The 21,125-nt window shown below is 42.1% G+C and overlaps 2 protein-coding genes across 2 annotated transcripts in view; one reads left to right on the plus strand and one right to left on the minus strand.

Moving 5' to 3' along the window:
• The first annotated feature begins 10,863 nt into the window (after positions 1-10,863).
• On the plus strand, positions 10,864-16,346 carry LOC120055791 (DET1- and DDB1-associated protein 1-like). Its single transcript, XM_039003757.1, has 5 exons — positions 10,864-11,409; positions 11,812-11,892; positions 12,131-12,182; positions 14,133-14,194; positions 14,319-16,346. Exons 1-5 carry the CDS (start codon positions 11,401-11,403, stop codon positions 14,421-14,423), a joined length of 309 nt encoding a protein of 102 aa, XP_038859685.1. The 5' UTR covers positions 10,864-11,400; the 3' UTR covers positions 14,424-16,346.
• A 2,268-nt stretch (positions 16,347-18,614) lies between these two features.
• The window catches only part of LOC120056271 (anoctamin-8-like), a 34,946-nt gene continuing 32,435 nt past the window's right edge, over positions 18,615-21,125 (minus strand). Inside the window, exon 17 of the mRNA XM_039004519.1 lies at positions 18,615-19,289. Coding sequence (XP_038860447.1) covers positions 18,615-19,289 — 675 coding nt within the window. The remainder of the gene's footprint in view (positions 19,290-21,125) is intronic.

Below are 21,125 nucleotides of genomic sequence, written 5' to 3' on the forward strand. Positions count from 1 at the left end.
TTAATCATACTGTAATACTTTGTTGTACTCTCGTTCATTTCTTAAATATACAATGGTAAATCTCATGAGATTTGTATCAAATAGATACTTGGAAAACATGATTAGATATTTGAATGCAGTTGTCATTGTAGCAACACAGAATATTACATAGAAAATATGTTGTGAATAACTGTTTTCTTTTTTCAGGCTCACCGAGTGGCGATAAAATAGCCTACAGGCTGTGACCGCGGTAAATCTCCCCGGCAGGAACACAGAACCTAACAGGAGGCTGGGGTTGTGGTGGGAGCAAGAAGCCAGAGCATAGTAGCAGAACTTCTTTGATTTTCTAGTGATGAAGACATGGATATCTCATGGTATGGTGGGGTATGCAAAATAGGTCAACTTTGAGCACCTTGATCTTGTGAATGTTTTGGCATTCAGGTCCAAAAAGTAACTTTCAGAACGCTTCTACAATGGGCAAATATATACACGGAAGGTTTTGTTCAAATCAAAAGGGGTGCGGTCAAAAAGTGACTGAATTCAAATACTTTACCCTGTCTAATGAGTAAAATCCACTGTGCACATACAAGAAATGAAACTGACAAGTATGCTACAATACTAGAAATGCAGGATTTAAAGTATGAAATTGTATTATTCTGTTCTTAGTCAAATGTTACAAAAGATATTCAGAGTCATTAGAAAAGCATCTGCCTGTCAAACTGTTACTGGAGGCCATGAAACACCCTGAAGTTTCAGACCTAAATTATTCTGAGACATGAATACTCAAAGACAAGGAATAACATCTTATTTAAATTCGCATAAAATAACTAGGTTCCCACATGTGTAATAGGCTTCAGTAGTCTGGCGTAGCCATACTCGTTGTTTTCATGTACCCTAGGTGCTCGATGAGGCTAATAGTAGCCCTAATAAAATAATCTTAGAATCAGTCATATGGAAAATATTTTAATATATGGTAATAAATAAATGCATTTACATACAGTACAAGTCAAAGGTTTGGACACCTACTCATTCAAGGTTTTTCTTTATTTTTACTATTCTACAGTAGCCACCCTTTGCCTTGATGACAGCTTTACACACTCTTGGCATTCTCAACCAGCTCCATGAGGTAGTCACTGTAACGTAGACGCTGGGAGTCTGGAAGCAAGTGCAGGTGGTGGATTTAATAATAAACGGAACAAAACAAGAAACACGAGTAGCGTACAGACATGAAACACAGTCAAGACTGCCTGGGGAATGGAAGTAAGGGAGTTAGATATAGGGGAGGTAATCAGTGAAGTGATGGAGTCCAGGTGTGCCTAATGATGAATGCCAGGTGCGTGTAATGATGAATGCCAGGACTGGTGGTTAGTAAACCGGCGATGTCGAACAGCGGATGGGAGGAGCAGGAGTAGACATGACAGTAATGGGACCTCCCTCAACGTCCAGGGGGGAGAAGGGGTGTCATGGGGGACAGCATCAGCCAGGTGACCAGGAACCACTGGAAGGGAGACATGAAATGAATGAGAGATATGGTAGTCACTGGGAAGCTGTAACCTATACGTCACCTCACTGACCCTCCAGAGAACCTTGAGAGGCCCCACAAACTGGGGCTCAGCTTCTTGCAGGGATAGCAGAGAGAGAGGTTGGAACACGGGCGCCTCACTGCAGTGGCGATCCGCCTGCTCCTTCTGGCGACGGACGGCACGCTGGAGCCTCACTCCAAACCTCTGCATGCCGGAACCATTCGTCCACCGCAGGGGCCTCGGTCTGGCTCAGAGTCAATGGAGCCCGGGCCGGCTGATAACCCAGGACACAAGGGAATAAGCCCGGTGGAAGAGTGACGTAATGAATTCTGGGCACATTTCGCCAAGGGAAGGAAGGGGGGGAAAAAAAGAAAAAATTAAATATATTTAAAAAATTGTTTTTTTAAAAGGGCCCACTCCCCATGCCGGTCCTGGTAGGGACTCCTCAGGAATCTCCCCAGCTCCTGGTTAAGCCTCTCCACCTGCCCGTTGGACTGAGGCCGGTACTCGGAAGGGAGGCTGATCATGACCCCCAGTTTCTCCATGAAAGCCCTCCATACCGTGAATGGGGGGCCACGGTCAGAGACGATGTCCTCTGAAAGACCTGCTGGAACAGTGCCTCAGCAACCTGGAGAGGGGGTAGGGAGACCAGAGTGAGGAATAAACCGGCATGATTTGGAAAATCTGTCCACAACCACCAGAATGGTGGTGAAACTGTCAGAGGGGAGATCGGTAACAAAGTCAATGGACAAATGAGACAAGGGATGCTGAGGCACGGGAAGGAGTTGCCCTGCTGGTGCGTGCCGGGGAGACAGTTTGGGCACACACAGAACAGGAGTTGACGTAACAAGTAACGTCCTGCGCCAAGGTGGGCCACCAATACTTTTCGGAGAGTGATTTTATAGTACGGGTGATCCCAGGATGTCCAGCGACGACAGCTGTGTGTGCCCAGGTCAACAGTCACTCCCTTACCCCCGTGGGAACGTAGATGCGCACAGGAGGACAGGTAGTGGGAGCGGGTTCCCTCTCCAGAGCCTGGCAAATGTCCACATCTACATCCCAGACCACAGGGGCTATGACACGAAAGGGAACAGGAAAACAGGTCATCCTGCATTCGGGTGACCAGTCTGTGATTCTCATCCTCGACCATGAGATGGTGGGGTTATGGCGTTGGTGCCATGGGAGGCCGAGGATGATCGTGTGAGCTGGTGCACTAGTGATGAAGGGGATGTTTTCCCGATGAAGGGACTCCACGGTGAGTGAGTGATGTGGTGTGTGTGATGGTTCCGGATCCTAGTGGCCGATTATCAAGGGCTTGAACCGGAAATGGAGAGGAGAGCAGGTATGAGGGGATGTTCAGAGAGGAGGCAAGGGTCTGGTCAGTAAAGTTCCCCACAGCACCGGAATCCACTAGCGCTGTAGAAACAGTACATGAGGGACAGCCAGCTAGTGTGAGCGACACTAAAAAGGGTTTAGCAGAAACTGATGAAGATGTGATCTTCCACCTCCTGGGGCAGGTGCGAGTATCCTATGACCGTCCCTCTGCTCTCGTGGATCCCGAGTTGGGACGTACCGGACACTGCTGAAGCCCCCCCTTGACCACAATAGAGGCAGAGCCTCAGCTGTCTCCGTCATGGGGAGGCGTGTGACCCCTACCTCCATAGGTTCAAGCTCTGCTATGTGGGTAAGCGATGTGCCTGAAGTAGATTATCCAACCGGATGGCCATCATGATGAGTGCATCCAATGAGAGGTTGTCATAATGACATGCCAGTTCCGTTTGGACAATCTCGCGCAGTCCTCTTTGGAATAGCGTAAGGAGCGCCGGCTCATTCCATCTGCTGGATGCTGCTACTGTCCGGAAGGTGAGGGCGTACTCGGCAGCGGTCTTGTCATCCTGCCGTAGTTTAAGGCACCCAACCCCCTCTCTGCCCTCCAGTGGATGATCAAAAATACTTCTAAACAGAGCCATGAACCCCTCATACGAAGCCAGCTCCTCCTCTCCTCCAGACAGCCATAGCCCACCCCAATGCCCGCCCAGTCAGCAGAGATAACTGTGGCAACCTTGGACCTCTCGTGGTGGGGGCTCCCATCTGATGAGCAAAATAGAGGGAACACTGGAGTAGGAAGCTACAGCATTTAGATGGGGTTCAATCATATTTATCCGGGAGGGACCAACGGGCATCACTGACCTGGGCGGACTGATGTGCTGGGTCGACTGGTGGCAGAGTATCCTCCACTAGTGGAAGGCAACGCCTCTCAGGCATTTCCGAGACATTGAAGAACCTCTTCCATAGCAGTCCTCAGTTGTGCCACCTGGTCATGGTGCTTACGAAGTAGGTATCCCTGTTTGTCGACCTTCTGGGAGATGTCCTGATTTCCTGCTGCTTCCACTTGGTGAGGCAGTATTCTGGAACATAGATGCTGGGAGTCGGGAAGCAACTGCAGGTGGTGCATTTAACAATAAACGGACCATGGCCCAAACTAAGAACCACGAATATCATACAGACATGAAACATATAGTCAATACTGCCTGGGGACTAGAACTAAGGGAGTGACAGATATAGGGGGGGTAATCAGTGAAGTGATGGAGTCCAGGTGTGCCTAATGATGAAGCACAGGTGCAAGTAATGATTAATGCCAGGTGCGCGTAATGATGAATGCCAGGACAGGTGGTTAGTAAACCGGCGACGTCGAACGCCGGAGGGGAGGAGCGGGAATAGAAGTAACAGTCACCTGGAATGCATTTCGAGGTATTATTTCATTTCAATTAACAGGTGCGCCTTGTTAAAAGTTATTTCCACAAATAAAAATATATTTCCAAATAAAAATATATTTTATATTTGAGATTCTTCAAAGTAGCCACCCTTTGCCTTAATGACAGCTTTGCACACTCTTGGCATTCTCTCAACCAGCTTCATGAGGTAGTCACCTAGATTGCATTTCAATTAACAAGTGTACCTTGTTAAAAGTTAATTTGTGGAATTTCATTCCTTAATGCATTGAGCCAATCAGTTGTGTTGTGACAAGGTAGAGGTGGTATACAGAAGATAGCCCTATTTGGTAAAATACCAAGTCCATATTATGGCAAGAACAGCTCAAATAAGCAAAGAGAAACAACAGTCCATCATTACTTTAAGACATGAAGGCCAGTCAATCCAGAAAATATCAAGAACTTTGAAAGTTTCTTCAAGTGCAGTAGCAAAAACCAACAAGCGCTATGATGAAACTGGCTCTCGTGAGGACGGCCGCAGGAAAGGAAGACCCAGAGTTACCTCTGCTGCAGAGGATAAGTTCATAAGAGTTACCAGCCTCAGAAATTGCAGCCCAAATAAATGGTTCACAGAGTTCAAGTAACAGACACATCTCAACATCAACTGTTCAGAGGGGGCTGTGTGAATCAGGCCTTCGTGGTCAAATTGCTACAAAGAAACCACTACTAAAGGACACCAATAAGAAGAAGAGACTTGCTTGGGCCAAGAAACACGAGCAATGGACAATAGACCAGTGGAAATCTGTCCTGGAATCTGGAACTCCAAGACTGTTGGAAAAGCATTCCAGGTGAAGCTGGTTGAGAGAATGCCAAGTGTGCACAAACTGTCATCAATGCAACGGGCTCCTAAGCCTGTGTAGGGACCAGACATGGATAATTTATTGGTTCTACTAAGCTAACATATGGATTTTTTAAAAGATGGTCATACCATGGATCATTTAGCCATTTCATTTAGAATTTTAGGACTCCTTCAAGTATAAAATGCATTTGATAAAATATTGAATTAAGTTTTTACCCTTATAGCCCATAGTAACGCATTGAATAACACGTTCATAAATTGCAAAAAGACAGTCAAAAAACATTGTGTGTCCTATATCTAGGAGTTATAATAAAGCTCAGGAAATGTGTTTTGACACATATTTAACCCCTTACTTTTGTTGGCACAAATCTACCTCCATACTTTCATTCATTTGTATGGGTTACCTTCAGACGAGTCCGGAGAAAACCATTGTGTTCCTGGGTCTCCCCTTTCCATAGAGTGGTCATATTAGTTTTGTCGGCCAAACCGTTCAGAAGCACCAGACGTTTTCACGAAAATACAGATTTTCGGGATGTCTCACGGTCTGACAAATAGACTCTTAAGGATTTAACAGATGAAGGAGGGAGCATTTTGATGGGTGATTTTCAGGTAGTTAATGAGTATTTGTAGTTTATTGGATCTTCTTATTTTTCATTCCGCACAGTAGGCAGCTGCAATACAACTTTTTGGATGTAGTCTGCCATAAAACCCCCAATGAAGACAAATTTTAAAAAATTGCCAAAGATTTGTATAACTAACCCAAGATAGACCAGAGCCTGTCGTTTACAATGGGGGCAAATTAATCATAGGGTGTGTAAGTAGATAGCCAGAAGTACATTTACGAACGCACCCATAGTGGGCAGAACAAGCAAGCAGGAGCCAAGCACGCGCTAGTGAGATCATATTGGCACGTTCTAGCATTTAAGTGCGCGTGTGCAATAACAATTGGCCCTTGAATTCCTTCTAAACAACGCAATTTTGTTTTACTTTGGCAATGGGTAATGTCTACAAAATACAGTCCACTCTGTTACAGATTCTAGTGTTGGAAACAGAAAACTGTATGGAAATCAAATGTTTCACGGTTGAGAAAATTTGCAGAATGTCGGCCAAAATCCATCTCGCTTCATCTTCTACAACTGACGGCCACTGGGCTTCCTCTTATCCCTGGGTACGCTCTGACTTCATCATATACCGTGGAGCATATTTTGTAGTGAGTGAAAATGCCAACCGGATACTTCATATTTATACATCCAGAATAAAAAAATAATAATAATACAGTATACATCTGGTGAAATATTTGGCTCGTATCTGTAAGACGCATTTTGATTGGATGAAAAAACGCAAGCCAATCATAGCTCTGGATGGAACGAGGCTATTTCGCAATTCGAATACATTCTTGGTTTAGAACCTGTGCGTTCATGTTGTTTCAATGTCAGTGAAAAAAACGTGAATATTGTATATAATGAATATTATAAGGTCGTCGGTTTACCGGTTTCGTGGATTGATATGTTCCACAAGGTAATTACGTTCGTCAAATGAATATAAAATGGAATGCTTGAGAAGTCATGGCAAGGTATTTTGAGGTTCAACCTCGGATAACTAGCGCTAGCTAGGCTAACTCTGGATATGTACATCTTAACAGTACATTCTTGGGCTAGATATGTACCAAAATGATGCTGCAGCAGTGTTGCATGTTTTCTTCGCGCGTTTGATTGTGGCTTCGACTGTAACGAAGCTAGTTTAATTACACCCACCACTAACCATATCAAATATGTTGCTTGTGTGATTAATCAGGCTGTTCATTTTCATTAAAAGCCAAGTATGTTGAATAAAATGTACATTTGAACTTACTATCATCTAATATCCCTGTCCAGTTGCAGGTGGTGAAGTTGAATTTAGAAAATGCTCCATTAGAATTATATATATTTTTTTTTAATTGATCCATTAAGTAATCTAACGAGGTGCACGCCGCCAGCTTCTCTATTTCAAATCTTATCGTTAGAGACAGGTGGGTGTCCACTCCAAAGGGCTGCATGTCATGATACCTGTCTTTGAAATAGACAATGTTGGATTACTTCTTGTAGCAATTAAAAAAAAAATATATATATATAATGGATCATTTTCTAAATTCAAACGCACCAAATGCAACTGGACAAAGACATTTTTGAAGATACATATTTGGCTGAATCGAGAACGAAGATAGTATCACCAATACCAGGTTAGTTAAAATCTATAGCACCGTTTTGTATAGGCAAACCTGTAACTTCCAGTAACGGATACCAAACATATTTGGTTATATCACATTATCTGGTGTACAATCTGTAGCTAGAGATACTTTCCTGTGGATATTTTGTCTCAATTTTCAACTGGTATAGTAAGTTAAAATGATTATTTTTCTCAACATTCTGGCTTGTAAGGAACATTTACATGATTTTGCACGCCAATGTTTCAGGCTGTGTATACCAATTAATTGTGAATTACAGCCTGATAAATCAGACAAATATTGCCTGCTTGTATTTTCCTTCCAATTATTGAACTTTGAGTGAACTAGCTATCCATGAACACATTCTAACTAACCCTTATGACCAAGTCAGCATTAAAAAGCAAACTTATAAACTTTCACAAACCAACAGCCATATTTTCCTAAAGTTTGAATGCCTTAGCACTCTGCTGAATAGTTTACATGGTTATATCATGAAACTGACATTTCATACTCTTATTATCCAGCAGGATTTTTGCACTACAGCTTCCAGGATCCAGTGGCGCCCAGCCGCGATCACTGAGTGGTTGGGTTCTGTCCCGGGCCAGTGTACCTCCCCTGACCTCTCGGTGTGGTCCTCTCACATCACAGGCAGAGGGGGCAGGAGTGTTCCAGCAACTCCCCTGGCACCACCAGCAGGTTCGCACAGGGAAGCGGGGCACAGAGTACCAGCCCAAGAATATAAAGCGGAAGCGGACCCACGGCTGGATCAAGAGGATCAGCACGCAGGGTGGCATCGAGGTGATTCTCCGTAGAATGCTAAAAGGACGGAAATCCCTCTCACACTAAGCACCCAATGGACTATTTTGCCAGTAAACTTATCAAAGTTGTGGTGCCCAGGTTTTACTACCAAGTGGAAGATGCCAAAAAAATAGGCACGAAACGTGGCGATGCCTTCCAATTATGTAGGCAACACCATGCACATTTACATTAAAACATTCCAAACAGTCCCTTTACAAGTAAGAATGTTGAATAAACTTCATTTGATCTTACTCTGTTGATTGTCTGTGGTGTTGGTAGAAATTTTAGACACAATATCACAGGAAAATATTATTAACCTGACTTCGAAACGTGGGTCTCTGTGTGTAGCAATCAAGATTTGTTTGGTCATGACCAAAGGCACATGCACAAGTTGGAAGTACATGCACGTGATGCATGCATGTAACCAACGTCTGCAGGTGACGTCCAGGCGATATACATTTCAACGGCAGTACCTGCGCTCTAAAAAGTGGGGTAAACAACACTTTCCCTATGTATATTTTGTCAAAAATGTTGAGTGGCTGAAGGACCAACCACACAGACAACCAGTAGAGTAAATTCAGATGTCATTTTATTCAACATTCTGGTTTGTAAGGAAAACTTGATGATTTCACATAAAAGTCTTATTTATTAGGCAATCTAAGAACCTGCAGACTTGTTGGTCCAGTTTTGTGTAGAGCTGGATGTCTGAGTTATTGGATATGTGAAGGCAGCAGTGGCGGTCAGTGCCATTTAAGATGAGGGAGGATGCAAAAAAAATCATGAGCGTGGCCTTATTTCTCTTACAGCATGTTGGATGACTCATTCGTATTCCATTCACCCAGTTCAGTGTAACAGCGATAGGTTTAGGCTAAACATCATGAGGTTGCACAACCTAGCCTATGAATGAGAGTTTACAATGTAGGTCGAGAGAAATTTGATGTGACAGTGACACATTCAATACCACCTTGTACACTCTTGCCTGCATCTAGCTGATATAGGGTGTAGTCATTAGTCCAACAGTTGCAAACAAGAGTTTCTATTGAACAAATTCAGTTATGTTTATCCCCGTTCTGTTTTTCAACAGAATCGGCGGAATAAATACACCCCTGATCACAGTTCACTTTCATAGCAGCCACGTTGTATTCCTTCTCTCATTTATGCACTCTCCTCGCACCTTTTCCCTTCACATCAGCCGGAAAAAACTTTCCAAGCCAAACCATATAACCACTACACACAGCCTACATCTTTGTCACCATATTAGCTAAAGTAACGTCATAGTCGAAATAGCTAATAGAACTAACACGTTAGTAAACCCGCTACAATCATTCAGTAACATTACAGTGTACAGTCAATAAGCAGTTTAGCACTTACACCGGCGGGCCACGGTGGCAATACATTTGTAAAACCAAAAGCTTACCTTGACAGAGTTCCAGTGTTGTGTTGGATAGTCATAGCCAGCTAGCTAACATAGCATCCCTCTGTTTGAGTAGGCTAAACTAGCTAGCAGCATTTTCTAACTAAGTGAAATTGAAAGTGAAAAACATTGACAATCTCTCTTTCTCTAGCTTCTTCAGTTTGGAAGAAATACATTTGTTTAACTATTGTCTTTCTCTGTCTTTGAGTCAACTCACCACGTTATGCACTGCAGTGCTAGCTGTAGCTTATGATTTCAGTACTAGATTTATTCCCCGGTCCTTTGATTGGGTGGACAACATGTCAATTCATGCTGCAAGAGCTCTGATAGGTTGGAGGACGTCCTCCGGAGGTTGTCATAATTACTGTGTAATGGAAAGGGGTGAGAACCATGATCCTCGTAGGTTTTGTATTGAAGTCAATGTACCCAGAGGAAGACGGAAGTTAGCTGTCCTCCAGCTAGACCATGGTGCTATCCTATAGATTGTTGTTGAGGCTACTGTAGACCTTCATTGCGAAACAGTATGTTTTAATCAGTTATTTGGTGAGGTGAACATATTTAGTATTGTTTTATCAAAAAAGGACAACTTTTTATGTTTTATAATTTACATTTTTATGAAATTCACTGAGGAGAATGGTCCTCCCCTTCATCCTATGAGTAGCCTCTACTGGAAGGCAGATGAATTTGCAGATGTATTTGACCATGAAAAGGATTTTTAATGTCTTTCTCATCTATTTCAGACTCAATCTTGGAAAGGCTTGGTAGGTTGGTGTAGTAAGTCCATTTAGCATAAATGGCATATGGAAGCAACTGACAAAAGTAGTTTTACTTATGCACCTGTCAACATGCAGTGGTGCGGTTGAACTAGTTCCTGAATTTGAATATTGGACTTTTAATATGCAAGTGCTGGGATATAAGCATCTGTGCTGCTTGTGTAAGCTATTTAGTTGCTGCGAAAATAAATACATCCTCGGACCTTCATACCATGCTGATACACAGTTGTCATTCAAGTTTGTGTCTTGCTCAAATAAAAGTACTGTGTTTCAGGGGGGGGGGGGGGGGGGTAAGCATTTTTATTAGCATGAATGAGTGTTGTTGATGGAAGATCAGAAAACCATGGTTAACATATTTTATATCTCAATGTCTGTGTTAATACCTCCTTGTGAGAATAATTTCACAAACTTTGATAATGAATAACAATGAATTTGTATGCCATGGCTAGCTACTGCTTATCACTGCCTCTTCGTCATCAAATCACTTGACGGGATCTGAAGCCCCTCTTCCTATTGGCGGGCTGGTTTCTCGTGTAAAAACTAGTGACCCATTGAGTATTGTCCTTTTACGACCGTCCATCCTCTCCTGCAGCCAATGGAGCACCAGGCAAGAAGAAGAGGAACGCCCATACACGGACTAGCAACAAATATGGAGTATATGGAATTGTTATGCTAACTTGCGTGCTAGCTAGGTTTCCATCAAGTATGCTTGATTATTCGATTCAACATAGTTTGATTATCTCAAACCGAATTTCACAAAAAAAACATCTCATGATTTGATTGTGTCATAGTCTACGCGAACTTGTAAACAACCAGCGGTTTCTTAGCTACGACAAAACACTGTCTAGTAGCAAGCTAGCTAACGTTAGTGAGTTGCTAGATAGATATAACGGGTTGTCTAGTTAGCAAACTGGTGTTCTTGCTAGCTTTTCGAATACTTGTAAATTACTAGTAATTGATGCACACATTCCTTGTACTTTGTGCAATTTTGAATATTTCAGATAGCCAACGCTGTACAGCGTATTTAGCTTTAATTAAGCTCGCAAGCTACGCATGTTCGTGTTACTGTAGCTAACATTTTCCACGCGCATCAGCTAACGCATCATATTTTAGTTTGTCTTTCTGTGGTAGAAAGCCACCATGGATAAGGTAACGTCTTTTTCTTTTATGTAGCTTTCAAGCTAAAAATATTGTGTTTACAGTTGAAGGCTAGCTAACTAAGTTACCCTGTTTTGACTATGAACTAGTTCAATTTTGGCCCTGTGTTTACTTGTTCGTCATCAAGCTGGTTTAGCTAACAGAATATGACAGCTAGAAAAAAGAAAGTTTAATAATATATGTTTAACGTTATGTTGTCCCTCGATAGCTACTTATCTAATGTATTATCTAGTTAGCTAGGGCAATGTCATTTGGGTAGGTATCGCAATTGTTCAGTTGGCTACCCAGGAAGATATTTCCCAATCCCAATGTTCAGAATTAAGTATCCTAAAAAGCTAAAGTAACGTTAGTCAGCTAGGTTCATTTCTCACATTTGCATTCTTTCCTAAACAGGCAGAGTTTTTAAAAGGACTACCTGTCTACAACAAAAGCAATTTCAGCAGATTTCATGCAGACTCTGTCTGCAAAGCGTCAGTAAGTGTCTTCCTGCCCTTAGTTCTGTATGTCAAAGCAATTCCAAATTAATGTGATTGTTTTTGCGTTGTCACCTGAGAGCATGAATTGCTAATGGACAAAATAGATATTGAATTTAGTGCCAACCAATGCATATTGTAATTGGTCTTTATATTTCTCACCTCTTGTTTGGGTTAGTCAGTTAGTGGACACATACTTGATTTAGACTCTTTCTCACCTATTTCTGTATGTCTTTCAGAACCGGAGGCCCTCTGTGTATCTCCCAACTCGGGAGTATCCATCAGAACAGAGTGAGTGTCCCATCAGATTCAAATGATACTCTGTTCTCACAGTATATGCGTGCTAGTGTGTACTTCAGATCTGAATGTTGTGTAGTTTGACTGATAAAGGTTACACATTATTGATTAGCCTTTAGACCCAACGTTGAATTGTATTGGATTCAATAGAAGGATAGTTTAACTTTACTGGTTGTCCATGTGGTTGGTCCTTTTGCAGGTAGGAATGTGAGACAATATATCCACAGGAAAGTATAATTACATCAACTTTTCAAAGCGCTGGCAGTGTGTTCAGATTTCGATCACCTGAAGCATGCGCAGAACCATGTATACACGTGCACGAGCTCGGGAAGTATGCATGTGTCTCGTGCATGTATTTTTATCACCTGAAACGCATGCTTCAGGTGATAGTAATCTGAACGCATTACCAACGGTTGAAAAGTTTATGTAATTATACTTTCCTGTTGATATATTGTCTCACATTCCTACCTGCAAAAGGACCAACCACATGGACAACCAGTAAAGTAAGTTAACTCATTTTATTCAACATTCTGTCTTGTAGAGGATACTTTCCTCATCCAAACGCTCATTGATATACAGTACCGGTCAAAAGTTTGGACACACCTACTCATTCAAGGGTTTTTATTTTTTTTACTATTTTCTTCATTGTAGAATAATAGTGAAGACATCACAACTATGAAATAACACAAATGGAATCATGTAGTAACCAAAACAGTGTTAAACAAATCAAAATATATTTGAGATTCTTCAAAGTAGCCATCCTTTGCCTTGATGACAGCGTTGCACACTCTTGGCATTCTCTCAACCGGCTTCACCTGGAATGCTTTTTCAACAGTCTTGAAGGAGTTCCCACATATGCTGAGCACTTGTTGGCTGCTTTTCCTTCATTCCAAAGTCCAACTCATCCCAAACCATCTCAATTGGGTTGAGGTTGGGTGATTGTGGAGGACAGGTCATCTGATGCATCACTCCTCCTTGGTCAAATAGCCCTTACACAGCCTGGAGGTGTGTTTTGAGTCATTGTCCTGTTGAAAAACAAATGATAGTCACATTAAGCGCAAACGAAATGGGATGGCGTACCGCTGAAGAATGCTGTGGTAGCCATGCTGGTTAAGTGTGCCTTGAATTTTAAATCAATCACAGACAGTGTCACCAGCAAAGCACCATCACACCTCCTCTATCTCTTCCTATCTTGGCATTTTCTGAATTGACTGACCTTCATGTCTTAAAGTAATGATGGGTTTCTCTTTGCTTATTTGAGCTGTTCTTGCCATAATATGAACTTGGTCTTTTACCAAGTAGGGCTCTCTTCTGTATACCACCCATACCTTGTCACAACACAACTGATTGGCTCAAACGTATTAAGAAGGAAAGAAATTCCACAAATGAACTTTTAACAATGTACACCTGTTAATTGAAATGCATTCCAGGTGACTACCTAATAAAGCTGGTTGAGAGAATACCAAGAGTGTGCAAAGCGTTCAACAAGGCAAAGGGTGGCTATTTTGAAGAATGTCACATATTAAAATAGATTTAGATTTGTTTAACAGTTTTTTTTGGTTACTATATGATGCTATACGTGTTATTTCATAGTTTTGATGTCTTCATTATTATTCTAAAATGTAGAAAATAGTCAAAATTAAGAAAAAACCTAGAATGAGTAGGTGTGTCCAAACTTTTGACTGGTACTATAATTGAAATGTCCATCTGTGTAATGCGTGCCATACAAATTCTGAACATCAGCAGATAAAACTGCTTTATGCATATATTCCAATTCCGGTATACAAGTGTGTTATTTGCTGACCTAGCAAAGTTAATTACAGTATAGAAATAGTAAAAATAAAGAAAAACACTTTGAATGAGTAGGTGTGTCAACTTTTGACTGGTACTGTACATTCTCTTGTGATTTATATTGTTTTTTGATCTGATATTTCTTCTTCTAAGTCATTGTCACAGAGAAGACAAATATCCTACTGAGATATCTTCACCAACAGTGGGACAAAAAGGTAAAATATTGGGGAAGTTGATACCTTCCTAAGGCATTGTTTCTTCACATGATATAGACACTGTATTGCTGTTTACTGTAGGTTAGCTAGTTTTCCAACCCCTCTCTGTATTTTGTCTCGACAGAATGCGGCCAAAAAGCGGGAGCAGGAGCAAGCTGAGGGGGAGAACACTGCACCCCCGCGGAAAATTGCCAGAACCGACAGTCGGGAATTAAATGAGGACTCATAGAGTGCTGTACACACACAGAACTACAGATAAAGAAGCACACAGGCAAAGTTGCATTTGACAGACAGGACATACCACTTCCTACATCGTACAACATGATCTTGGGATGTTGACAGTTTTGTCTTTGTATTTTATTTACATTAGCATTCTTTTCTTTTCCCTTAACTGTCCTTTTTATAAGTCTTCGATTGGCACATAGCTGAAAAGCTCTGTCTTCATAACAATAACATTACCTCCTCCACCCTAGGACTCATATTTAATTGTTGCTTGACCATGTTTTTACGTGAGGAGCATTTTCAGTGCCCTTGTTGGCTTTCATTAGTTTACTTGTACTATATGTGTATTTTGAACTGCATGTTTTAAAGTCATGTCCATTTAATCAATTAAGTTCTATGCTATTTATGTACATCCTTCTGGGCTTGGAGTAAATAGAATATTGTCCCCACAGCCTCTTATTTTAGTTTGAGATAAATGCGATGACGAAGGTATACCATAACACTGAAGGATGCTTGTGAGATCCCCAACAATTATTACAGTTACTGAAAAGGGAAGACTGTGTATAGACTTCAGATTGAATTAGTCTCAGGTTGTTGTGGGGAATGCTGCCTCAGAAGGCTGCATTCCTGAAAGTGTTGATGTCACCTAGTTTGAGTGATTTAATTGCCTTAATGGAAATGTTTCTTGATCAGTTAAGGACCCTCCCTCTGTTTACATTGTGACGACAGTGGAGGAAATGCACACACTGTTGAGTTAAGGAGGGGATTAGTGGTGTGAATATGGAGAATGCTCCCACATGCTCATATTGGGGCAAACCCTTCTACAGTATAAAAACAGACCAATTTTGCAGCAATACATAACACACAATGCTCGATGTTTGTCAATGTGCATAAACGTTGTTTCCCCGTAGACGTGCTACAATCTACCACTAGCAGCTAGATTGTCATCACATCTAGAAAAGTTATCTTGATGCAGATAAGTGTCTGGATAGTATAGGGAAGTGGACTTACCTGACTCTTAACATGGCATGGCTCCACAAGTAAAAGCATAGCTGCTGAGTTGCAACTTAGCTCAATCGATCTGTGTGAACCTATAGGATATGCCTTGCTAAAAGGACTTAAGTCAACATGTGGGGTAAATGTGCCATTCAGGTGTATAGAATCTTGTCTCAAAAGTAACCCGCTGATGTTAAACTGTTAATGTGGGGCATAGTTTGACCAATGTAAATACTAAAATGGGGCGTATTGTTCCGGATATGCTCTCTATATCCCTCTGTTGCTATTTACAATGATCTGATAGTGTAGTTGTGAATCCTGTCCAAAACTATGGGCTGTGTATACATGGTTTGTTACCTTAGACCATTATCAGGTAATAGTTCAAGGACTCGCAGTGTCCAGAACCTTTAGATCATTAGATAATCATATCTTACCTGAAACAGTCACACTTAATTGTTGTTTGAAAGCATGTACAGTATAAACTCTGCAGGCCATATGTTTTAGGTGGCGTCAGCTCATCTTGTTTGAGGTGATCTTGAGGCTGGCTGACGATCAGCTACCATTATGTTCCTTGGTGATGCTAGCTGTCTACATGTGTTAATGTTGAGAATTATTTTTTGATAAAGTAAGTTAACCTTAATAGACATTGTGTGCTGTGATTTAAACTGTGTGAATGTGGGGCTTGGCACATTCACATAGTTTAAATCGCAGCACACAATGTCTATTAAGGTCATCACGCTGTTTACTATTGAGAATTGAACGAAGGAGTCCTTCATCTTACTTTATAAAAAAACAAACACATTCTCAACATTAACACATAGGCAGCTCGCATCACCAAGGAACAGAATGGTAACTGATCGTCAGCTAGACTGAATTCATATGGAAATGACCCTCTGAAAAGATGTTCTCAATAAAGTTACCTGGCTATTGTGTTGATTTGCTTATGAATGTTTGTTTCTACTGAGCATCTGTGAGGTATGTTTTTTTTCTCATGTTGGAATTCACTGAAACATATTTCGTATACACATAAAGGTGGCTAGTCAAGAATGTAACTACACACGGTAGGAATAGGCAGGCTACATGATAAAGAAGTCGCCATGCTAGCTCATGTTATAGTTATATGTGCGAATCCGCTCCTACCTGGAGGGGATATACCTGAAGGGGAGCCTGCTTATTAGTCGCCACACACACCTGTCAACTAATCAACCAGATCACCAACTCCTGAAAGGGGTGGGGCTAGCCCTTTAAATACCCCGTCTGCAGTGGTTAAGTCCTCTCAACCAAACAGCACGGACCACTAGAGGAGTTATTGACTACAGTACCAGGTCGCTACATCTATCAAATCATCATCTGTTACACCGTCTGAAGCCCTTGTAACAGGATTGCTTCCGTCCCTCTCCTTGCCCCAACTTGGGCCTGAACCAAGGACCTTCTGCACACATCGACAACAGTCACCATCGTTACCTATCACTTCACAAACTCTGCAGCCCTTGCAGAGCAAGAGAAACAACTAGGCCTACTTCAAGGTCTGAGTGAGAGACGTCACCCGATTGAAACGCTACTAGCGCGCACTGCTAACTAGCTAGCCATTTGACACTGGTTACACCTACAAAGACACAATCTATTCAATAAAAGGTCAACAGGCTACCCTATCCATGTGTTCTTGCAGACATATCCATCTAAAATCTAATTCCAAAATCTTTGGCATTAATATGGAGTTGGTCCCCCTTTGCTGCTGTAACAGCCTCCACTCTTCTGGGAAGGCTTTCGGCTAAATGTTGGAACATTGCTGCGGAGACTTGCTTCCATTCAGCCACAAGCGCATTAGTGAGGTCAGGCACTGATGTTGGGCGATTAGGCCTGGCTCGCAGTCGGCGTTCCAATTCATCCCTAAGGTGTTTGATAGGGTTGAGGTCAGGGTTCTGTGCAGGCCAATCAAGTTCGATCTCAACAAACCATTTCTGTATGGACCTCACTTTGTGCACGGGGCATTGTCATGCTGAAACAGGAAAGGTCATTCCCCAAACTGTTGCCACAATGGCGGTGAGCTTTACACCACTCAAACCGACGCATGGCATTGCGCATGGTGATCTTAGACTTGTGGTCCCGACTAACTGTTATAGTGCTGATGTTGCTTACAGAGGCAGTTTGGAACTCGGTAGTTAGTGTTGCAACCAAGGACAGATGATTTTTATGCGCTAAGCGCTTCAGCACTCAGCGGTCCCATTCTGTGAGCTTGTGTGATCTACCACTTCGCAGCTGAGCTTTTGTTGCTCCTAGATGTTTCCACTTGTTGCACTTCACAGTTCCACAATAAAAGCACGTACAGTTGACCGGGGCAGCTTTAGCAGGGCAGAAATTTGATAAACTTACTAGTTGGAAAGGTGGCATCCTGTGATAGTGCTCTTCAGTAAGGCCATTTTACTGCCAATGTTTGTCAATGGAGATTGCATGGCTGTGTCCACATACTTTTGTATATATATAGTGTATTCTATTTTATATCATGGTTATCATCCTTGGTGTGGTAGAATGTGTTCAAAACGTGATGCATTACATTTCCTCTGGTCTCATGAAGTTTATTGGAGTGTGTTTTGCATCGAGGTACATTCACTATTTCATGTAATAAAATAATTAATAGAAAAACAAAGTTAAGAAAAATAGAATATCTGTCAGTCACAGTGAATGTTGTACTCATTCTGTACTATTGCAGGAATATAAGATGTCTTTGGCTTATAAGGTGCTGAATAAGACATTTATTTCAGGCATGCAGATGTTTCGCCATGCTTTTTACACATCAAATCTGATGAATGGAAAGACAAAATATGGGATGGAATAAACTGCCATCCAGATCTTACAGAATTGCTTCATGATGATCAGAACCACAAGTCATGCAGTCTTATAACTGCATTTAGTTATGGTACTATGGCGGGCCTCATTCAAGGGGGTAAACTGTTACAATTTGTACATAGTATCCACTTAGGGTGTCAGTATATAGAACAGATATAGCCTATATTCACTGTCATATCATTTGGATGGTGGAGAATGAACCCAAAACCTGACCTTACATTCTGACCTTACATTACATCTTAGCTTATTTAGTTTATTCAGTATGACCTAAACCATGTTGACATGTTAACAAGAATAACAAGTTATTGTTCTCTGCATCCCTTTCTTACATTTTACATATTGCCATGATGATTGACTAACACTTGGAGCCAGAAGTGTCAGTATCGTTAGATTGTCTTGCTTCTCCCCTCTCGCTCTCAGATGAGGGTAACAACTCGCCTGAGGGAGTTGTATTCAGGTCCTGCCTGGTGGGCTGACTGTTAGGAGTCGTTTGAGGGATAGCATCGCCTGGTTTGGAGGGCTGAGGCCCGTTCGCACACACCACTGCCCCCTCTGATCTGCTAAAGCTGAACAGCTTCCCTGGGCTGAAGGTCCTGTTGGGGGACTGGGACCTCTCCTGGTTCACGGACGCAGCCGTCACCACGGTCCCCGGTATTGGTGTTACCGACAACAGCTCCTTCTTCAACTCCGGAGACTTCCGGAACTTGAAGCTGAGGAAGCCTGCTAGTTTGGCTTCTCCCCCGGTTGGGGACTGAGGGGAGAGGGCCGTGCCCGAGGAGAACTTCCCCTGCTGGGGGAAGATCTGCTTGAGCTTCATCACATTGCTGTTACCTAGCAGAGAGCTGGGTCTCTTGGGCTTGTCCACAGGCTTCCACTGGGTCTTGTCATGGTGGTGCTGGTTGTCAGCCTTGTGGTACTCGCTTTCCTGCTGGGCCTCGGCCTGGAGCTCCACCTGACGCTGCAGCTCCACCTCCTCAAGCTGCCTCCTCAGCTGCTGCTGGGAGTGCTGCTGGGCCTGACGTTCGTGCTTCTGCATATGAACAAGGTAATACTGTATGTATAATATGTGGCAGAAAGAAAGCAGACTTGGCAGGCAACACTATCTGTAACCACGTTTCCATCCACAGTTTTTATGCGTGTAAAGTCATATATCATATTATATTATATCATAAGTTTCAGTGTAATTTTCTAAATGCCGACAGATCATTTGTTCATTCGACATGATGGGTTCTTTTTGTGTCGGTAAAATGTATTATGTGGGAAATGGTGGTGGAAATGCCTTTATATACGCAAATATTGATATAATAACCATCACATCATCGTCAATTTGGAGACACCCGATGATATGGTATGTGGTCCTTCCACTACGACTCGGGAAACAGTTTATTAGGCTACACTACAGTTTGTTAGGTCGGCACTACTCGCTGCCATTTCCGACTCACTCTTCCATGCCGAAACTCCAGCCATGTCTTCCTTCAAAAACACAACAGCCCAAGAAAGTTTTCTTCTTAGGCCTTGGATATCAATCACCGTTTAGTCCACTTTTATCCATGGATTAGCAACATTTTACTTCTCATTCTGAACAAGTCATATGACATTACATGCATGCACTTCCGTCTGCTCTGGACTTTACATCGAGAGCCATGATTTCCTCTCGACGTCTTTCCTACTTCAAACTTTGTATTTCGGCGGGTTTTTGGACAAACGTCAGTGGTGCGTGAAAACATCACCATAACATGCTGACCACACCACTCTCATTACGTGTCCGAGCACTGCAAAATAAATGTACACAATACATGTTATTCAATAATTTCATCCAAACTGCTCGCGAGCGTCTGCATAGCCAGGCACTAAAATATAATTTGGTTCTATTTTTGACGCTTGACGCGCTGCAAGTCCCGCCTCTACCAACTCCTCATTGGTTTTAAAAGCATTTAACCACATGGGTGATTGAAAGCTGAACTGAGGTCCATACTCTAGTCCAGTTGGTGGTGGCAATGCACCTTAAAGTTGGTTGCCAACCGCCATATAAAGTCCAAAGAAGAAGAAGAAGCCTGAAGGAGGAGAGATTACTAGAAACAAACTCAGTTTACCATTTTATCTATGGATTAATTGTCAGGGCAGAGGACCTTGTGCATTTCAGGTAAAATAACACCCCAATGTTTATATCCCAGGACAAATTAGCTAGCAGCAGCAAGCTAGCTAGCTAGCTAAATTGCCATTAATATTTAATGCTTTTCGACCTGTCCCCAAATTAATATAGTTGGTTCAGAGTTCGGTTTGATATTTCAACCTGCGTGTCCTGATCGCGTCTGGTGTAGGTGGACAAAATCAACATGCGCGCGAGTGAACTGAGGTGCAGTTAATTGACGATTTCTGAGGCTGGTTACTCTAATGAACTTAACCTCTGCAGCAGAGGTAACTCTGGGTCTTCCTTTCCTGTGGCGTTCCTCATGAGAGCCAGTTTAATCATAGCGCTTGATCATTTTTGCGACTGCACTTGAAGAAACTTTAAAAGTTCTTGACATTTTCTGGATTGACTGACCTTCATGTCTTAAAGTAATGATGGACTGTTGTTTCTCTTGACTTATTTGACCTGTTCTTGCCATAATATGGACTTGGTCTTTTACTAAATAGGGCTATCTTCTGTATACCAACCCTACCTTGTCACAACAAAACTGATTGCCTCAAACGCATTAAGGAAAATAAATTCCACAAATTAACTTTTAACAAGGCACACCTGTTAATTGAAATGCATTCCAGGTGACTACCTCATGAAGCTGGTTGAGAGAATGCCAAGAGTGTGCAAAGTTGTCATCAAGACAAAGGGTGGCTACTTTGAAGAATCTCAAATATAAAATATATT

The sequence above is a fragment of the Salvelinus namaycush genome, chromosome 11, assembly GCF_016432855.1.
Source record: "Salvelinus namaycush isolate Seneca chromosome 11, SaNama_1.0, whole genome shotgun sequence".
Taxonomy (NCBI): Eukaryota; Metazoa; Chordata; class Actinopteri; order Salmoniformes; family Salmonidae; genus Salvelinus; species Salvelinus namaycush.